At 55.7% G+C, this 21,248-nt stretch overlaps 1 protein-coding gene across 6 annotated transcripts in view; it reads right to left on the bottom strand.

Moving 5' to 3' along the window:
- TEX264 (testis expressed 264, ER-phagy receptor) overlaps positions 1-21,248 on the bottom strand; it is a 30,154-nt gene that overhangs the window by 1,725 nt on the left and 7,181 nt on the right. For all 6 annotated transcript variants that reach the window (XM_064595571.1, XM_045862260.2, XM_054504715.2 and 3 more), the window contains exons 4-5: positions 15,290-15,511; positions 2,276-2,444 (exon numbers count right to left, since the gene is read on the bottom strand). In XM_064595571.1, the coding sequence (XP_064451641.1) occupies positions 2,276-2,444; positions 15,290-15,511 (391 nt within the window). The remainder of the gene's footprint in view (positions 1-2,275; positions 2,445-15,289; positions 15,512-21,248) is intronic.

Consider the following 21,248-nt stretch of genomic DNA (forward strand, 5'->3'; position numbering starts at 1 on the left):
TGGACTTGGCCTGGAACTTTCACTGCACCTCAGATGGGGACTAAAATAAGTGTGGGGGGCATTTGGGATCTGCTCCTCCAGTTCCCTCAGCCCCGAGAAGATGCCCCTTGGGTCTACTGGCAGAGGTGAGGTGGGCTCTGGAAGTGCCAGCCTACTGGCCCAGGGTCCTCTTCTTGCTGGGGCCCCAGTCATGGCTCCCAGAATAGAGGCAGCCAAGAGTGAGCCTGAGCTTTACCCTGAGTTATAGGTGGTTCCTTCTGACTCTGGGGCAGGACTCCAGCCCCTTATTCATTCCTTAAATGGGGATAATCAGTGCCCCAGGGGCTGCAGGCCTGAAAGGAACAAATGAAATGGGGCTCCTAGGCCCCATTAAACTATCATGTTCCACCAGCCCACCTCTCTTGGTCACCCAATGGCTCTCTTGGGACCTGGGTATGGGAACCTGTCTGCTTGCCAGGAGGCTGACTCCTTTCTCTCCCAGCTCCTAGGCTAGGAATAATCAGAGGATGGAGCCCAGGGATGCCCCTTCAGGCTGGCACCCAGTATGCTAATATGAGGCCAGCCCCTGTGGGGACATGTGGACACTTCTGGCAAATAAGTCCAAGGCAGGGAAATGGCATCCCTCCAGCCCCACCAAGGTCTGCACCAGAGGAAGTTCCAGAGTCTTGGGCATGTGTCCCAGGGCAGAAAAGGCCAGGCAAGGAAGGGCAGCACCTAAGTCTCCAGGGCTGCTGGGGCAGAGAATGAAGCTGCCACCTTCACCCCAATCTCTCCCTCCTCCACTGCCCACAGCCAGTGCAAGATCAAATATTCATTGCCTCTCTGGAGCTAAATAATACATCAATGTAATAACAGGCATAAGGCAGCTAATCACCCCCTTTCACCTCTTAGCCCAAGTGGGGGACCCAGTGGGGAGGCAATCAGGGGCAGGCCAAGCCCTGGGCAGCCAGGCGCCCAGCACACACTGCCGTGCAAATGGCATGCACCTGGCAGGCACACTCAGAGTCCTTCCTGGGTGTCAGGGCAGACCCTGTCAAAGGTGGGCAGACCCCTAACCCCCCGCCGCCCCCCAGGGAGTGGGCGGGCAGGTTAGTGGGGAACACAGGCCAAGGCGCTGGGGGCATGGGACAGCCGCTGAAGCCAGCTGTAGCGGGTGCCAAGCAGTCCTTCAACACCCCTGGCAGGTGGTGTTTGGGAGAGAAGCTGGGTGGGTGGGCCAAGGACTGGAGTGTAGGCCGCAGAGGGAGGTCAAAGGAAGGTCAAGACACTCTCCCTTCCTGCCCTGGAGACTGCCTGGGCTTGCTGACCTTGTGCCATGTCTTGTGCTCACAGTAGGAATGTCTGCCGGGCATTACCAGGCGGGTGGGAACAGTGCCCCATGGAGGTAATTAAACAGCAGATGAAGTTAACTGTGTTGGACACGGCCTCTAGGGAGTAGAGACTGCCTCTCAGTACCCCTACCCCCCACCACAACATACGCCTCTCTAGGGTGACCTTGGCTATTGGAGATTGGTTGGACAGAGGAAGTCTCCCAAAGAAGGAGGGACAACTACTCTCCTCCCAGCTGTCCACTGGGGGGAGTGGACCACTCCCACAGGTCATAGACTGCCACTGTCACACAAGGTTCCAGCAGCAGGGACTAGGGCTGGGCCCCCTGGGATGTTACCAGCAGGCCCCCTTGCTCCTGGGGAGAGCCCAGGGTCACAAGAAGTGACGGCAGGGAGGTGGGTTAAGAGCAGGCAAATTACCAGCTGGCCTGGACCTGGAGGATGAAGGCTGGCTGGGGTGGAAGGGGCAGGGCACTGATCTCCTGGCCCCCCCTGCATGCTCTCTGGTTGTTCTTCAGCAGGGAGAAAGCAGCTGTCTCTGGGTAGGGCTCCGTCCTGGGAACACCTTGTTCTCCTCTTTACCTTCCAGATCCAGTGCCAATCTTATTTCCTGTTGAGCCCCACCCAAGTGATGCCTTTCTTGAACAGCCCCATCCCCCTCCCATGAGCATCTGTTTCCAAGGGTACTCCCCGTTGCATCTGGAGGGAATTCAGGCAGGGTCTTTGTATCCTTGCCAGTGCTAACATATGTGAACCCAATCTGCATGGATCCACGTATCTAGAAACGCAATTCTCATGTGGGTCCTGGGGTAGGCAGGTCTCCTTCCTCCACCTCTGCCAATCTTAGCCTGGATACCCACAGTGCCAGCCCAGCCAGAGAGGAGCCTCCTCCACCATGCCCCCCAATGTCCAGGGATAGGCTCCACACAGGGCCCCACCCTCCATACCTGTGCCATCCATCTGGGTGTCATTGGCCTCCGCAGGCCCCCGGCTTTTCCGCTCTGTCTCCTTCACCTCAGGCACATAGAAGTCTCCCTGCCGTGCCAGTGGGCACATGAAATAGATCTGGTCTTGCTGGTAGATCTCCAGCCGAGGGTGGGCACACAGCTTCCGCTCCTTGTCAGAAAGTGGCAGAAGGTAGAATGAGCCCTACAGGGCTTCTGACCCACTTGTCCCTAAGAGGCCCTAGGAACTATTATCTATTACTCACCCCCTCCCAGAGGACTGGCTCCACCTTTTGCCTCAATCTCCCCCAAGTACCAAACCCTTGCTGAGGGAGACACACACAGAGCACCCTAAGGGCAGGACCCCATACTCCAGGAGGCAGTGATCTAAGGACCCAGCAGTCCTTCAGACAACACCCTAGGACAGGTGACAAAAGAATCGGGGGGGGGGGCGCCTGGGTGGCTCAGTGGGTTGAGTGACTGCCTTCAGCTCAGGTCATGATCCCGGAGTCCTGGGATCGAGTCCCACCTCGGGCTCCTGGCTCGGCGGGGAGCGTGCTTCTCCCTCTGACCCTCTCCCCTCTCATGCTGTTTCTCTCTGTCTCTCTCTCTCTCTCAAATAAATAAATAAATAAATAAAATCTTAAAAAAAAAAAAAAGAATCCAGGGGACTGGCACTGCCCCTGGCACCAGTAAACCAACCTATCCATACGTCTGCAACCAAAAGGCTGTTCCAAAAAGCACTAGTCTCAAGGAGCCATGATGCTTAGCACCCGACTACCCCAGGGACAGGGACCCCATGGACTATGGCCCCAGGCACCCAAGCCAAGCCAAGCCAAGCCAAGCCAAATTCTGACCTGCTAGACTTCCCATCTCAGGATCCCCTGGCTGTGACTTCCTCCCACCCTGGACAATGTTGACTGACCCCAAGATCTCAGGAAAGGCCAGGGCCCCTGACCCTCAGGCCTCCAGCCCCTGCCCTTGCAGACATGTTACTGACAAACCCTAGACAGGGGTTCCAGGCCAGCAAAACCCCTCTTCCACTCCCATTCCCTCCTAGTTCAGGTCTATGCCAACCTCCAGGACTATCAGATGTGGTTGGTTCCAACCTCTTTTAGCACCTGCCCAGTTTCAGCCAAGGGGGAAGAGGCAGACCCTAGGCTAGAGGAGTAGGCAGGACAAGTAGAGCTAGCACTGGACATTATCCCGACTCCCCAGTGGGCCGAAGTACCAGTTTATAGGGCCCCAAGTTCTGAGACAGGCACTCCCCTCTGCCTGGACCCAGAGCCCAAAGCTCCCCTCCCCCAATGTGTGTGAAATGGTGCACAGACGCATGCCAGAGCTGCACCAAGGCAAGCAGGAACAATCAGAACAGGGGTCAAGAGCATATTGCTCCCCAGCCTGCCCCCGTTTCCTGCAATGGAGCACAATTACCCACTAAGATGACTGTGAGGCCCCTGCCCTGTCACTGCTCACCCGCCAACCTTCACAACACGACTATTTATAGCACCCGCCTGGCTCTCACCACGAGCTCTGAAATGAGCCTTCTACTTAGCAGTAATGAAAGACTTATCGCCTGGTAGGGAGAAGCCACTCTAGGACTCCACTTGTCCACCTGCCTGGCCAACATTAGGATTGAGGAACCCCTTCCAATTAAAGCAGTGAAGAGGAGTAAAAAATGAACCCCCCCCCCCACCCAGGGAAAAACAAGAAGAAAGGTGAGCCTGGAAGTTTTATGAGCCAGGGTGTTCAGCAGCCATTGGGGGACAGGGTTTGTCTAGGAGCCCATAGGGGAGGTAGCTGGCCTGGCCAAAGTCTAGCTGCAGCTCAGCTAGTCTGACTGCATGGGTAACCCAAGCAAGGCCCTGCACCCTAAGGCTTTATGTGCTCAAACACAGAGAGGACACCCCACCCCTGGTACCCCAGGGTCAGTGGAGGAAAGTCATTATTTTTAATAGCTTGAGTCCAGGACTTTTTTTGCCAACCTGGGTGTTCTTTGTGCCACCTCATGAGTCCACATGCCCAGCCCCTCCCATCTCCGCACACACCGACGGGTGCCTCTGCTTCTCCAGCTGCCCACACACTCACCCAGCCCTGGTCCTCAGGAACAAGAACACGGTGTCAGGGAACAGGAGCTGCCATGCTCTGGGGCTACTCTACGGCCAGCACTTGGGAACAAGCATCTGCCAAATCTGAGCCCCACTCAGTGAACTGAGCCATGTCACCAAGCCCAGGGTCAGGGGGCTCCCTGAAGAAGGTCCAGGTCCTTCCCTGGTAGTTAGAGGGAAGAAAAAGGCCCCCAAACCTAATCAGGGCATGGTTTTCACCAACACGCCCATGTTCTCTCTGGGCATTCAAAAGGTCCAGAGGAAATCTGTTAAGTGGTCATCAACCTGGTGGCCCATCTCTCAAGGGCTACAGACATTTGGCTTTGGGGGATGCTCCCAGGAACCAGAACCTATGACCACCAAGAAATTCCAGGGACAGTGGAACCCTACCCCAACCCTTGTCAACACTCAAGCCACCTGCCTGAAGCTTCCCTTCTGGAAGTAACAGGGATGATAAGAGGGAGTAGTCCTTTTTTCACTCTCTGCTCTAGGCTGGGCATCAGGGTGGGCAGTACCAGGCAGCCACCCTTACCACCTGCTCTGCCAGCCCCCTCATTGGCAGGCGGGAGGCAGCTCTGCGGCTGCTCTGCGCATCTGCCTCCTCCGGAGAGCCCGGCTCTGAAGTTGCCTGGCTGTGGACAGCCCCGTTGCCATGGAAACTGCATCCTCCATCCTTGCCGTCGCCTTCATCTCAAAGCCAACGGGGAGAACAGAGAAACAGGGGAGACAGAGGAGAGAGAGAAAACTGGCCTGGCTACACAGCCCTTCCTTCCCTGCCTAGCTCTCCCTCCTTGCAGCATCCCACACAGGGAGTGCCAGCTGCCCAAGCCTGCCCCCAGGCCCCTGGAGGGGCAGCCTCCCACCCAAGCCCAGCCTGGTCCTACCCCTACCACCTGCGGGCCCCTGGCTCTCCCCAGTGGAGGGAGGCATGGAGCTAATTAAAAATCTCATTGACGGCTTAGCCTCAAATCATTTTAGCACATGCCAGATCCTGTCAAAATTCAGACTCAGGGGCAAAGGAGAGGAGCAGGAAGGCGGCAAAGGCGCAAACTTCCAACTCAAGCTGATAGGCAAGAGAGGGGTTTATAGTTGTCCCCGGGGCCCCTCAAGACCCCTTCCCTGTTCTGCCCCCAGAGCAATAATGTGCCCAATAGGGACTGGGGCAGGGGAGGAGGGACAGGACTAGCCATAAACCCTGTCCCTAAATGATCAGGCAGAGGACAAGACCTTTCCCTCCCAGCCAGGTACAGACTCTGACGGAAGAGAGGGTAACCATGGGCCAGCTCTCAGGTCCTCACCACACAGCAGGAGCTGTGGCCTGGGCTGCATGTCAGTGAGCTGATAAATATTGGAAAATCATTGGAGGAAGGCAACACCAGCTGCTTCTCCCTCAGCTAGCCCCAGGGAGCCCTGGGCAGAACAGACTGCCAAGGGCCAAGGACACCAAGTCAATGCCACACTGGGCTGGTACTGCTGGGAAAAGGGGCCTGAATGGGCCTGGCATCCTTCCAGCCCTGGGCACACCCCCTCCCAGAGCCCAGACAGCCAGAGGCTCCAGGAAGCATCATCAGCACAGGGGAGCCTACTCTGGCCACTGAAGCTACTGGCCATCTGATGAAGCCACAACCCAGAGCAACTCACTCCCACCCAGAATCAAGGGGCCCACAAGGTCTCTCTCCAAGAAAGGAGAAATGCAGACATCCACAATCCTCCCCACCTAATAGGAAGAAGTCATCAAGCTAAGGTGCCACCAGGAACTGCTAGAAACTGGATTCAGGAGTTCTAGTCCCTCAAACACATCTCCAAGGCTTGCTTTCCATAGCAGAAACAAGAGGGGGACTTGGAACACCACCCACAATGCAGGGATTTCCAGGGGACCTCAGCAGCACTTCCCCAATACCCCTACTGTGCTGACATGGGCTCCCCCCGCCCCATTGGGAGTGCTGGCACACCAGGGAAGGAGCGGTATACACAGGCCACCATGGGGCCACTGCCTCAGCTACCTTGGGAACACACCACAGATTCTCTTCTCACCTCAGGCTGAGCTCATTCCTGGGTGAGGGGCACAAATTTGGCCCACACAGCTCAGGACTCCTGCAGAGGCTTCGATGGCCAAGGTTTCTCCACAGCACCCACAGTGCTTCCCCAGGGAGTTCATACTGCATCAGGGGAAGGGAGGAGGGGGGAGAGAGAAAACCTGAACTACTCCCATCTGGGCACCAACCAACCCATACCCTGGCTTTGGCTAGGGGTGGGGAGGGGTTGTGGGGCAGAAAAGGTCAGGTCCAGGTGGAGACTGAGGGTGGATCCTACTCCCAGGCTGCCCAGAGGCTGGGTTTGCTCAGTGCTAGGTGGCCTCAAATCCCCAAAAGGATGAGGCAGTGGGTGTAGGCCAAGGGTTGGGTCGCACATCCCCCACCTCCACTTGAGCCCCAGAAAAAGATGAGTTCTGCTCTGTTGTCTCTACCCAATCACGGCCCCGTAACCTCCTCCCTTACTGACGTGAGAGGCCCTGGCTTCCCTGTTCACCCGGGGCTGCCCAGGCCTGCCCATCCCTCCACGCCAGGCTGGACAGCTGGGCAGCCACACAGCCAGCAAACAGCTGTTGCATCCCACCCCAGGTGGTGGCGTCTCCTCACTGGGTGAAGTGAGGCGTGCTCATTTTTAATTACAGACACCAACGTGCACCCGCCTGCACACAGCACTCCCTGCAAGTGGGGCTCAGACCCTGGAGGCCCTTTAGGCGACTGCTCTGCGTCGCACGTGCAAAGTGATGGGGGAGGGCGCAGCAGGCACTGCTGCAGCTAAAATGTGGCACATTGTTATTATTCTGCCCAGGAACTTCCGTCAACTTCCCTCTCCCTGGCTGCCTCTCATCCCCACTGGGCCTCCCAACAGCCTCTGGCCCAGAACCTAAACCTGTCTGTGGGGCAGGAGGTGACAGCAGGAGACAGCTCTGAGGGCCTTGCCATGCCAGCAGGGAGAGCCTGCGAGGGCTGATGAGCACCCTCCCCCTGGTAGCAGTAGGGGCCAAAGCTATGAAAATGAGGGGCAAAGGAAACAAGAAGAGAGATGGAGCTGCCTCGGAGGGAAGTGAGGGCACAGAAGTGGCAGAGAGAGCTCGGGCAGGAGCCCAGAGCCTCGCCGTTGACAAATAGGTAGCTTCTCCTTGGGTTTCAATATCCCCAACTATAAAATAAAGAGATTGGATCAGATGATCCTAAAAGAAGTGAGGAAACTGGAAAAGGTGAATAAAAACACCATCACTGAAAGATAATTATATACTTGAAAAACCTAAAAGGAATCAGTTGGAGAAATTACCACGGATGTTAAGTCGCAAACTTAACAAAAAAAGCAGAGCCCAGTTTTCTGTGCACCAGTAAGCCAGTTAGGAAATATAACCGAAGCAACAGATGAAGGCTCTCTTGGGGTCGGGTCTATGTGGAAGCCCCTCATACGGCAGGGGAGGGGATGGCAGAGGAGCCAGGCCTGGGCAGGAGGCTGGGGAAGACTGCAAAAAGGGGAAGGTGTGAGGGAGAGAGGGGTGGGGAAGCAGGGCGCCGTGCCTGGCACCCCAGCCTGCTGTGCCTGCTGGCACCACTGCTTCAAGACTTTTCATTTTCACCTCAGAGCTGACAGCTTGCCATGCAATTTACACCTCTGCTCATATTCCTGTGCACCCAGGCCCTGGCTTCCTGGGCAGCTTGAGAAGGGGCCTCAGCAGCCATCAGACCAGGGTGGGTTGGGGCACTGAGGAGCAAGGGAGGGTGATTCCCTCTAAGCAGGCACAGGGGACCCAGGCCCGTAAGCACCCTGGCACCTATCTGGACCAGGAAGCCGCTGACCTTGCAGCCAAGCCCAGCCTTTCCCCTCGCTTGGGCCCAACCCTGGCTCAGTCCCACTCTGGCCTTCTTGGGCCCTTGTGGAGCAGGACCAGGGGGTGGGGAATCTGAGGGTGAGTGCCCTATGGGAGACTTGGGGGCTCAGCCCTGGGATCCCCCACTCTCCCTTCCAAATCTGGGAGGGGAGCCACAGACTCCCAGATGCTGCTGCTACCATGGTAGGCTCCACAGCCCACCTCTCTCCAACATCCAGCTATTCTCTGCAGCATCTGCGCAGTCAAGGACCTTGAGCCCCGTCCCATTCACAGGCTGATGAAAATGCTACTGATTGATTATCCAGCAGCAGGAAGGCTGCTCGGTACAGATGGAACCATGAAGCCTAGCACCTGGGAGCCAGAGGCATCAGGAAGTGTCAGAGGGGAAGGACAGGTGGGCAAGTAAGGAGGAAGAGGAGAGGGGGAAGGAGAGGAGGTAGGTGAGGAGGCAGTGGCCCTGAATTTCTCATCTCCAACTGGTACCTCTGAGTTCTGCCGTCCGCCTAGGCAGCCCCCTGCCCAGGAAAGCCCTTCGCCCGGAGCCTTAAGTTTTCGGTCTGTATAACCAGACAGCTAACTTCTCCTTATCTGAGAGTTCCACTAAAGGGCAGAGTTTTTCTGCTCTGGAGGGAAAGCCCCCTCCTCAAAATCCCTCCCCTTCTCTCGTTCCTGGAATCCCAAGCTTTCCAGAGAAGAGCAACAGAATTCTTCCTTGGTAATTCCCATCTGCCTGGGGAAGAAGGCTCCCTCTGGATTGGTGACGGTCCAACCCCACAGTACCATCCAGACAAGCCTCAGCCCCCAGGGTCCTGCAGGGCTGCCAAGCTACCACATGTGAGCTGGTATTTCCAGAGTGGTGGCTCCCACGCCCGCCCCAGCAAAGGCTGGCTTTGTGCTTCCAGTCCTGAGGTAGAAGAGTGGGGAGAGGTAAAGCCAGAGAGACTGAGGAACACGTTCCAGGGCCTAGGCTGGCAGTGGGGAGAGACCTGGCCTCCTTTGGGTATCCCCACACCTCAGCATCCAGGGGCAGCTCCCTAAGGGGAGTAAGGGAAGCCAAGCCCTGGTAAGGTGGGGGCCTTCTCTTGGCTTGAGGGTATCTGGGAGTAGAAAGTCATTCAGAGCTCAGCTACATGGCCTCCAGCTCTCCCTCCCCATCTCCCTGTGCTAAAGTCCTATTCCAAAGCCCAGCCTGAAGCAATCATTCATCTGCTGATTGCTGGCTCCCTAGAGCTAGCAGGACCCGGCTTCATCTCCTGGGTCCGAACTCTTGCTCCTCCCCTGCATCCAGCCACAATGTACATAAAAACCACGCCCAAATCAGTGACTCTGCCTGACCTGCCTTTTCACCTGGAGAATGCTATCCTTTCTTCAAGGCTGAGCCCAAATGCCACCACCTTCCAAAGGTTGCTTTGCCTTCCCTGGTGAATCCATCACCCAACCCCCACCCCACTCTGCCTGGGCATGGCTAGACCCTGTGGCTGGGGGAAATGGGTGAGGAAAGCATTCTGGAGGCCTGTCACTCAGCCCCAGGTCCCGGCGCTGCTGAGAGTGCTCTCCTCTCTGAGCTGGGACAGGGCCAATTGGCAGGTGGCAGCACTGGCAAGTGAGCTGGCCCTGGAGCCCCAGTAAGGAACCTGCAGCAGCTGCTCTCTGTGCCCAGAGCAACTGCCAATGTCTCCCTTAATGGGCACCTGCTGAGCAAATGGACAGCCAGGCTCTTCCTGCCCTTTGCTTCTGGCTCCCCAAGCTGAATCCCAGACCAGCAGCTTCAGCCCTGACTCTGCCCATCAGGCCTATAGACAGAGGGTCAATTAGATGCTGGCCCACCGTGCTGCCATCCCAGGCCCACCGTGGGGACCATCCCAAGTGTATCCCAAATTCATGACAGGTCCTGAACCTCTTGGGCCCAGCCCCACTCATGGATGGTGCAAAGTGGCAAAAAGCATATAGTCATCAGAATGATCCTCAGCCCAGGGCACCCAGTCTGGACTCAGCCACAGCTTCATCCACTGACCTTGGGTAACCTCCCCTCCCCAGGCCTCCGTCTCCTGATTTATAAAATGATGGGAATGTGGGCTTTGATTAAGACCCTATGATTGCCTTCTAACTGCTTCCCCCATCCCCTGAACAATGCTGCATAAAAGAGGGCTCAGTAAATAACTGCTGAGTAAACAACTGAGCTGAGGTACTGCCAGGGGGCCTTCCTTACGAATAATAAAGTTCCAAACCCTCCCATGTTTACTCAGCAAAGGTGATGGGCACGGAGAGATGACCCCAGATTTCACATCCCACCAGAGCATCCTCACCTGGAATCCCACTGTCAGGGCCATGTTGCTCCCCACTGGTGTTCTAGACCCAGAGTGAGCTCAAATCCCCTCTCCCACTGGCTCCCTCAAAGTTACCCAGGCAGGTTAAGGGGAAACACATACAGAAGATTCTGAGCCACTGGACAAGACCCCAGGCTCTGACCATGCTGCTGGGAGGAAGCAACAGACTCCCACAGCTCAAGAGGCTGATTCACTCCTGGAGGAACTTGTTGAGGCCCCTGCTCCTTAGTCCCCAGCTGGCTGCCCTATGACAACACCATCTGATATCTACCACTCGAGAGTTCAGTCACCACCACCCCAGGGAGAACTGCAGGGCTCCCCTCAGGTCCAACTCCCAGTTAGTCATGCTCCCCCAGGCCCTGCCCCTTGCCTGCACATGGGATGAGCCCTGGTGCCTCCCAGCTCCACTCACACTGCAGCTGCCACACACAGTGTCCTCAAGATCTGCAACAGACATGCAGTTGGCCAGGGCTGGAGGGGGCATCTGCCCAGCTGTGTACTTCTCTGAGGACAGAGGTCTCAAACCACTATAAATCTCAGATGTCCTCCTCCAAACAAAAGCTCACAAGGTCATCTGGTTTACTAAAACCCAGAGGCAGAGCTAGTCCAGTTGAAGCAAAGTAAGGGTCCAAGTGCAACCCCTCACCCCTGGCAGCCAAGCCACGGGGGCACCTCAGCATAGCCTTAGGCTCCTGCCCCAGAGAGGTCTGAGAACTATGATCTGGGGTTCTTGCTCACTTTAAACCCCCTAGTAAGACAACTCCATCAACCCAGCTGTCTATACAACTCCCCGCCCCAACCAAGCAGCTCACTATATCCACCCTGCCCCCATTTCCCCCAGCTTCTCCACAATTCTATGGAGGAAGAGCCAATATCTGACCCCCAAGGCCTGCCTACACTTCCCAGCCAACCAGCTTCCACATGGACAATGCCCTGTGTCTCCCTAAATTCAGGAGAAGATATCCAACCATCACAAGGACCCTCCCCTGAAAACTCCTGGAAAGCAGAGACCCTGGGGTAAAGGGTTTGTGAAGATTAGGGATCCTGTTGAGAGGAAGTCAGGTACAGGGGGGCTTGGCTGGGCAGTCTAACACTCTCAATGACCTCCCCACCAAGTGCTATAGATAGCTGTGAGCCAGGAATTGAGCTCAGGGGCCTCTCACACACAAGGGATTCCCAGACCTCTCACTCGGTCCCAGTCTGCTCTAGGTGCCCCAAGCCTTCCCTGGACACTCATTAAGACTGTTCTATCCTGCAGTGAATTCTGGGGCCCTTGCCTATTGCTCTGGGCTGACACCTGCCTGGGCCCCATCTCCTTTGTGGCCCTACAATCTGAAGGAAGCTCAGTTCCCTAATGCGGCTTCCAGAAGACCTCTCCTTCCTGGGGCTCAGGGGGGTGATCTCCTCCTGTCCAAGGACTCTACCTCCTTGGACTCTGGTGGAGCAGCCTGACAAAGCTGGGGCATCTTCCACAGAAAATGACAGCCACATGGTACCCAGGCACCCCTCACACAGAAGCTGTCCCAGATTGCTCTGCCTGGAGCCCCCGGGTGGTTTATGTGAAGAAAGGCAGAGTTCTAGCCCTTATGGCTCAGGTTGCCAGGCTGCCAAGCTGGATAAGGCTGGCCAGATCACAAAGCTGGGATCTATACATCATTCTAGAATCCCCACAGAAACGTGACAAATGCTTCTCTTTGGGTTCCTTACAGTGACCCCCAGGACCTTTCTGTCCCATGAGGTCAATCCTGCCCCAGTCTCAGGCACATTTGCAGCTGCCAGGACAGCAGCTACTCTCCACCTCCCTCACCCAAAGCTCTGAGACTATTCACCCCTGCCCCAGCCTACCAAGCCCTCCCTCCCATCCTTCTGGCAGCAGGGCTACTGGTCTCCCTTACCCCTCACCCCTCCTGAATCAGAAAGCCGATGGTTGCCGTCATTCCATCTGAAACACCTCCACAGCAGACCCAGCCTCAGATCCAGAGAGAAGGGCGCGCACACGAATACACACACATACACACACACACACAGAGGCAGCCAGCTGTCAGAGCTGGGAGAGTCAGAAGAGCCCACAGGCTCATTAGCAGCCTCTTTTCTCTGGTCCCAGGGCAGTGGGGAAGCGGGCAGGTGTGGGAGAGCACTTTATGTTCTCTTCTCTCTGTTTTCCAGGCTGAGAGAGGCACAGGGACACCCCCCTGTCCACTGCAGGCTCAGCCCCTTCCTCGTTTCACATGGTATGCTCCCCAGAACATAAGATCAGGCTAAACACAGGGGCAGAGGTGACTTCAGAGCACCTTGGGCCATGCCTCTACCGTGGGCAGCCTGGCATCTCCCTCACTCTCCCAGCTGGTGGCCGAGCCCACAGCAGCGTGCCTCACAGACATCCCTGGAAAGCCCCTTGCTCTCTCTTGTACCCCTGGCTTCCTTATTGAAGGCAGGAAAGAGAATGGTAGCCCCCTGCTCCAGCCCCCACCCCAGTAGAATCAAGCCCAGAGCACAGCTGACAGGCTCCCACAGGAGGAGGAGGAAGGAGGAAGGGCTTTCATCAAAGAAGTGACGTCAAAACCAGGCAACTTGTGAAGCTGTCAGGGGCCGGGAAATTTGGACAAAGGTGTCTAAAAATAAACCCCTGAAGCCAGGAAAAGGCTTTGGTGGCTGAGCTGCTCGCCACCACACCACATGCCACATGTCCTGTTCTGAGGTCTGGAACCCAGAAAGTCTCTTCCCAGGGGTGCCCCTCTAATCCTGAGGTTGAAGATGGCACCAACAGGACTGGAGACACTGCCCAGCAGCCTTTCTTGGGTGAAACAGTTGAGGCCCCCTCAGGACGCACGCTGAGCGGGCCTCAGGCACCAATGTCTGCCTTCCTACCCTTACCGCCAGCCAACTACCCCAGCTCCTGCCTCACCCCGCCCTCAGCCTCCGCCCAACTCACCCCCAGGCAAGCACCTCCTCTTCAGTACCCTTCTGGCTGCCACTGTCCAGCTCACAAAGGAACTCCACCTCTATTCTCCCCGTGCCCCTGCCCTACCACAGCAACAACTGTCCTGTTTCTTCTCTTCCTGTCCTTGACCACCAAGGCCACAGCTGGTGACCCAGTTATTCATTCCCCAGCCCTGACACCAGACTCTTTTCACCTCCTTAACCAACACCTGTCTGAGCTCCCATTTCTATCACCGAGGCCTCATCCCTTCCCCCAGGCTGCTCTGGAGAGCCATCAGGTTCCTTCGAATCCACCAAATTCAAATTCCTGCTTTCTTCTACTGTCTGTTTCTCAGACAGCATCCCACTACACAGTCGACAGAGCTGGTTGCCCCCCCAGCCCCTCCACAACATCCAATCCAATCCAATCCAATCTGTGCAAGAGTCCATCAGTTCTGCCTCCAAAACAGATTATAAATTTCCACCTTTTCTGCACCTCTACAGCCATTGCCCCAGTCCAAGCAACCACAATTCTTGTAGAAATCCTGACAGCCTCTTAAGCACCTCCACTGGCCCCAGGGATCTGGGATCTGGTCCCACCCTGCGCAGGATGAGAGCACCTGTCTTGTACACGTGTGGCTAAGAGGCTCAGATCACATGTTCCTTTCCTGGCTGGAAAGGAACCTGACTTTCCACCATCTTTAGGTCAAACCCATGCTCGCACTCCGCTCTTCTTACCCCCTTCTCCAAGGGCTCTTTCAGGATTCCACCTGAGAGATTACCTCCTCCAAGAGGCTGTCCCTGACCACTCTATCCAAGTTGGTCCCCTGACCTTCCTCACCATTCTTTTCTAGCACGTATCCCATTTTTGTCTGACGTTTTTTTTTAAAGATTTTATTTTTAAGTTATCTCTACACCCAATATGGGGCTCAAACTCACATGCCTGAGATCAAGAGTTGCATGCTGTACTGACTGAGCCAGCCAGGTGCCCCTTGTCTGACATTTATTACCTGTCTCTACCATTTGCTGTAAATGTGTATCTCATATACCAACATTTCACAGTGTCCAGCACAGTACATGGCACATAGACATTCAATAAATTCAAGTTGAATGGATGAATAAACAATTGCTTTCAAGCCCAACTGGGTCATTTCCTAAAACCCAAGTTTACAAAATGTTCTGGAGGAGGAAGGATGTGCAACAGGGAAAATTAAAAAAAAAATCTCTGTGGACACAGAGACCCCCGATCAGATCTCCTGGTGGTTGGCTCTCTTCCTTCCTCCAGGTAGGCCAGTCTGCCAGCATTGCCAATGACCAGGTCAGAAACTAAAGGAGATAGGGCTGCTGCACAAGCCCATGCAGGGGCCAGGTCCGGGGCAACACATCAACATCTGGGGCCTGCCAGCCACAGCCTCAGGGCTCTTGCTTTGTGGGCCTCCAGCAGGAAAGGGTTAGGGTGGACCTGTCCATCCATCTGAGCCTGGAGTGGGGGCTGAGAACTAAAAATGGCTCTGGTCCAAGCCAGAGTTGAACTGACCAGGCTAGGTTTCTGAACAAGCTCCCTATGCTCCTAATAGATGCTCTGGCACCCACAAGGTCTTGGGCATTTGGGATAGATGCCAGCAGCCTCTGCCCATCTTCCTAGCTCTATAGGCACCTGCTCCATGAAGGCCCCAGGGTGTTGCCCTCCCAAAGGCAGCTTTTCCTCCCAGCCTAGGCAGTCCTCCCTGTCTCCCACCCAAAGGACTGGCTATCCTCCAACACACACATACACTAGGCCTCTCACCTTGATGTAGGCATCCAGGGCAGGATGGACACGGCGGGTAGCCAGCCAGATGGACAGGGTGGAGGTGTAGGGGAAGGTGGTTGTCACCACATGGCTGGGTGCTGGGAAGGAGAACACCTTGAAGCCAAATTTCTGGTAAAGTTGGATGAGCTCAGGGGAGGGTAACTCCTCACCCTCACTCAGAATGCTGCCCACTGCACAGCGGCACTTCTCAGGGGGTACCTGGGGAGGAAGAGCAGGGGTGTCAGGGTTGGGCAAAGGAAGGGGGCTCTCAGAACTCTTGCCACCTGCGTTCTGTGCCAGCTCAGGCCTGGCAGAACGACCAGCTCCAACAGGCCACAGCCCAGATACCACGATGGAGAAGAGTATTTTCTTTCTGGAACTGATCTGTGGCCCCAGCCTCTGGTATCCTGCTGCAGGACTCATCCATCCCTTCCTTTATGCCTCCAACAAATATGCCAGGCCCTGTGCTGTGGAGGGCGAGCAGGAAGCGGGACCACACTGAACTGTGGATTGCTGATGAAACTGAGATCCTCTTCCCCAATCCCTCAGGCTGGGCCAGCCACAATCACCAGAGCCTCCCGACCTCCTCTCCAACCCGTGCTCCATCCCAAGCCCTGACACACTTGCCAAGTCCCTTCTGGCTCAGGTGGAGACTGCTGGTTCCCCTCCAAGTCTCCCTGGGCCCCCAGTACCTGTATGTAACTGCACTCTGATCCCCTCCCTCACTGCCCTCACCCTCCTGGATCCCATAAACTCAAGGCAGGCGGGGCTCCATGTGAGTCTCTAACACTTCCTAGGCCTGGCCCCAGGCCTGCAAGGCCCAGCACTCACCTCTCCTTCTGGCATCAAGAGGCCCCAAGTTGTATCATCTCCTGCCACCTGAATCTACACCAGCCCCTGATACCCCCAGGGGTATCTGATCCTAAGTCTAAGACACTCATCACAGACCTTGTGCCATCAATCCTGGATTTCTCTCTACTTGAAGGTCCCTTTCTCCCACTACCTGGGGCCCACTGACCCTTAAATTCAAACTCCCTCTACCTCCAGTTGCTTCTCTTGGCATACCTTCCCGCACCATGAAGTCATTTTTACCTGTTCTTGCTTCTGTCCTCTTTCCAAGCCCTGTCAACAATCCCCTAGGTGTGTCTCAGTCCAGCCTAGCTCTGTCCTTAGAGTCTCACTTTGCCTGGGACTCATGCCCCGACTCCAAGTTCTCACTTCTGTGCAGTCCCTGGGGGTCACTCCCAGCTCTCTGCAGCTAGGGCCCCCTTGCTGCTCCCTTGAATCCTATGTCATTAAGCGTAGCTCAGGGCTTTACTGGCAGGCACTATGGTGCAGTGGTCAGGATCACAACTTCTGGAGAAAGGCAGGACTGGGTGTGAACTGTGAGTCGTGTAACTCTGGATAAGTCCCTTCGTTTCTTGGAGCCCAAGTCCCTTACACAATTGACGTATTGAATGAGATTCTCCATATGAGGGCTCAGCGTGGTACAGAACTCAGCAAGTGCTGTAAATGTTGTTGGTTATTAGCAGCTATGACACAGGCCCGGTAAGTGACCCCTGGCCTGCAATGCCCAGTCACCCAAACCTCTGAACACGTAGCTCCTCCCTGCCCATTCTTCAGGCTCAAGCACCCTCCTGGGGAACCTTTCAGGGTAGCTCAGTGTCACCCCCCCCCCCCAACATTTTGCTGTAAACTCTTGCCTCCATCAACTCTACCTGGTAGCAGTCACTTCACTGGTCTGACACAGCTCCCACCCCACCCAGGCAGAGGCACTGGAGCAAAGTGCAGTACCATCTCTCGTCTATAGATGGTGCAGCTGCTCCATCCACGCCCAAGGCTTGGGGCAGGAGGCGCTGCCAAGGCCTCCTGCTGACAGACGGAGGGAGCGTGCCTGCGGCAATGCCAGTCACCATGATCCTGACCCCAGCAACTTATGATGTACAAAAGAAACATTCAATATAGCTTAGATGGAGAAATGGATGGAAAGCCCCCTGACTGATCATCTCTGGCCTACCTAGGATTGGGTCCCAGGGTCTTTTCGGGGATCACTTCAGCAGCCTTTATGGAGCTCCCAAGCTCAACATCCTCATTGACCCGTAAAAAGCACCACAACACTCGTGACGACCCTGCTTATAACTTTTCAGTGGCTCCCAATTCTGATCTAGAATGAAACTCTCAAGCCCAGCATGCAACACTGTTTTAAGTGGTCCATACAATACTGCCTGGATTTGTCCACACACTCGCCTAGCACTTTTTTTGCATCCCCAGGCCCCAGCAAGGGCCAGAACCCAGGTGGGCAGGTGTCCACTGAGTATCTGAGTGGCAGAGGGAGGGACAGATCCAGGCTCGGGCCCAGCCCACGTTGCCAACCTCCTCTCCCACCACAATCCTGCACACGCCCACATGGAACTATTTGCAGCTCCCCAAACATGCCACGTCCTTCCATGCTTCCTGCCTTTGCGTAAGCTACTTCCTCTGCCTGGAATGTCCTTCTTCACCCTACTCCAGAGTCCCTTCTGCCTGGGAAACTCCTGCTCATCCATCAAGACTCAGCTCAACCCTCCTCCTCAAAGCCTTCTGATGGTCCCTGCCAAGCAGCCCTTCCTCTCTGATCCCAAATGCCGACCCGAAGGAGCAGGCCTTGTGCTGCACAGTAACTAATGGTCCCTCCATCTCTCCCCACCACTCCAGGCTTCTAGGCAGAAAGGTCCAGGATCCTGTGCACACATGAACTTCTTGGGGTATGCTCAGCAACAGTACATGAATGCCTGTACATGCACACATGGGCCCTGCACATGAGCAAACCTCTTCTTCCTCTATCTCAAGAGAGGAACTCCCATCACAGGGAAGGGAAGAAGCTAATAAGGAAACAGGACTCCTGAGATCCTGGAGGTGTATCAGCCTCAGGCCCTCCCTTTCTGCCTGAGCAACCCCTCAATTCCACGAGTGAGGATACCTCCTGCACCATTCTGCCCTGGCCAGTAGCTAAAGGGCAGCCTAGGAAGTTACTCAGCAAGCCCACCACCTGCTAAGCAGCCCTGTACCAGCTGGAGCTGCTGGAGTTCAGCAGCTGAACCAGGCACCAGCAAGGAGATGGAACAGGCCTGAAGACTAGCTGGGGAGGGGCAAGGCTGGTCAGGAGCAGGGGAAGGCTTCCCTGGGCTCCCTGGAGAGCCCATGCCCACCTCCAGGAGAATGGCCCACTGAGGTCAAGGGCCTAGAAGACAAAGGAGTGTCCTCATAGCTACAAACTCCATCCACCTTAGTTCAATGCAATGCCTCTATTTGGGCCTGACCCTAGGAGGTCAGCCTGGGCTTCCCAGTTCCATCTGTTTGCTCTCTTTCCTCCCTATATCAGTCATTTCTCTAGGTACCTGTGCCCAGAACAAGAGCTGTGAGGCCTCTGGAGTCCTGGCATGTGAGAAGAAGGCAGTCTGCTTGGAACCTAAAGCTTCTGGGTACAGGCTGGCCCCAGTGCTCCTACCAGAGGGCTCATAGTGCCAGGTTGACCCTGTTGGTGAGGCCATAGTGAAAAGAGAGTCCCTGCCTGGCTAAGACTTCACTGAGTCTAGAAACTGGGCAAGACTGGTATCTTCCAGGATCCAGGAAGGAAAAATGGTGTCAGTTGGTCCAGACCAAACCCAGATGTTAGGTTCAGTAGAAATGGCCAGTCTAGGACCTGCAACATCTGATGAAGACAGCTGCAATGCCTGCCGATCCCAGGCCCAGCGAGCTGCCTCGACTCCTCCTGGCCAGCATACCCAGCCCAAAGCTGCCCAAGGTAAGGGGACAAGTAGGGACAGTGCCTTCACTGGCACTGGTACCCCCAAGGGGGAACAGTGCAGCCGCAGCTGTTCATTACTGGAGGGTGAACAGTGGGTTCATTTAACCTTTGGGGTGCTGCAGGTCAACACACCAAGCCCCACAAACTTCCCCAAGCAGGTGGTATCCAAAGGCAAAAGCTGGTCTGGCACTAGTCAGGATATGGGTGACACAGACAGCAGGGCCAGAGAACAGGACCCGCATTTCAGGCTGGACGGGAGGTGAGTAAGCAGGATGCCAACCTCCAAAGGGGGGCCTGGGGGCTTTCTGGGAACTCTCACTTAGAAGTCTTTCAAGGCCTTCTTTTCACCCCCAAGCATAATCCTAACAACAGCTGGCACCTGACAAGGTGCTCACCATCTGCCCCAGTTGCTGCCTTCCATGTTTAAGCTCATTCAATCCAAACAACACTGTGCAATAGGTACCATTATCAACTCTTGTTTCTGAGGCCCAGACAGCAAAGCTATTCAGAAAGGGCCACACGGCAAGGCAGTGTTGGAGTCCGGATTCGAACCCAGGCACTTGGCTCCAGAGCTGCACCACAGGACGCAAAGCCACCTGGGAGCCTAAGAAATAAGCCCTAGCTAGGAACGGCCTGCATAATGGACCATCCCTATGCTGAGCCTCCTCTCATGGCCCAGGCATCCTGCAAGAGGCTAGGCCAGAGGCAGGCAAGCAGGGTTCCCAAAAGTACAAAGTCCTAGTGGCATGAGGCCCGGGGGAGGGGGTACCAAGAGTACTAAGCATCTACTGGGGGCCAAGTATTGGGCTTTATCCTCATTATTTAGTCCCCAGAAAAACAAAACCCCTGAGTTAGGGATTCTCAGAAAGACCAGGTGACTCCCTCAGAATCACACTCTAGTAAGCAGTGGAGCCTTGATTCAAACCCAGAAAGAGTCCAAAGCCCTCTTCTCCTACACCCCAGCCCTCCTCCCTACCAAAGGCAGCTCTGCTTTCCAGGGCTGCCCCCCACAGTTAACCTGCTTCAGAGCAAAAGCCTGGACTCCATCTGGATGAAAACCATCACACGTAATTGGGGTAGGGAATGGCCTGGGCCCTTGGAAACATCAGATAGCCCACATTCCCACTGCCCTTGTTGAGGGGTCAACCCTGGGCAATCCTACACCCTCATTCCCTCCCGGGCTCCATGTGGTCTCAGTGCCTCCAAGGATCGCAGGGAGGCCCCATCCCCACACACACTAAAGGGGAAGTGTGGCACAGGCCTAAATCAACACTCTTACCAGCCTTAGCCCCTGCAGACTTGGTGGTCCCAGGCTGACTCTCAGTGGACTAGGAGAAAAAGGGAGCTTCAACACAGCCCAGTTTACTAAAGGCAGAACCCAAGCACCACCAGTTCCCCCATCTGCTCCATACCTGGGCCTCAGCCAGGTAAACTGAACTGGCTGCCACGCCCCACCTGCCGCAGCCAGGCTCCCCACAGGGCAGGCAGACAGGTTGCTTAAGGCCCAAATTGCAGTGGAGGCGGTAGCAGCAGAGGGTGGAGTAGGGGGTGGAGGGCCAGGATGGCACACAGGACAGGTCCATGGGCACAGGGATAGCAGCTGACCCAGAAGGGCCTATCTGCAGGCCAGAGCTGGTCAGGATCAAGTGAGCCACTCAGGGTCCTCCTGGCTCTTTCCCTCCCCTCCAAAACCCCAGGCTCCCCGAGGGACCAGGCCGCAGACCCCACACCCCACCTCAAAAGCAGGGCTGAGGGCAGAGCAATTTTGACTCTTCTCCAGCTTTACAAGAACATAACTGGATCTGTGTGTGTGTGTGTCTGTGTGTGTGTTTGCATGTACACTGGGGACGGGGCAGGCAGAGATCAGTGACTGACTCTGGAACTCACCCCTTCCCTTGGTACTTAGAAGAGGAAATGGCTGCACTCCAAGAATGCTGGGCCCTGGAGAGGAGAAGAACACCTATGAGCCACTACCAGGGTCGGTCCACTTCCTGTCACATGTTCCCTCATTCCTCCTCCTACCTCTCCAAAGGCCCTCAGGGATGGAGAATGGAATCCTTTCTCTTGCCCAACAAGAACGAGCTGCCCAGACCCTGCAACTTCTTCCATACAGAACTCCAGGATCTGGAGTTGACTGACATATATATGCTGACCCTCCAAGACACAGAG

This window comes from Mirounga angustirostris, unplaced genomic scaffold (genome assembly GCF_029215605.1).
Source record: "Mirounga angustirostris isolate CCGP_5_RB_7025 unplaced genomic scaffold, mMirAng1.0.hap1 SCAF_1, whole genome shotgun sequence".
Lineage (NCBI taxonomy): Eukaryota > Metazoa > Chordata > Mammalia > Carnivora > Phocidae > Mirounga > Mirounga angustirostris.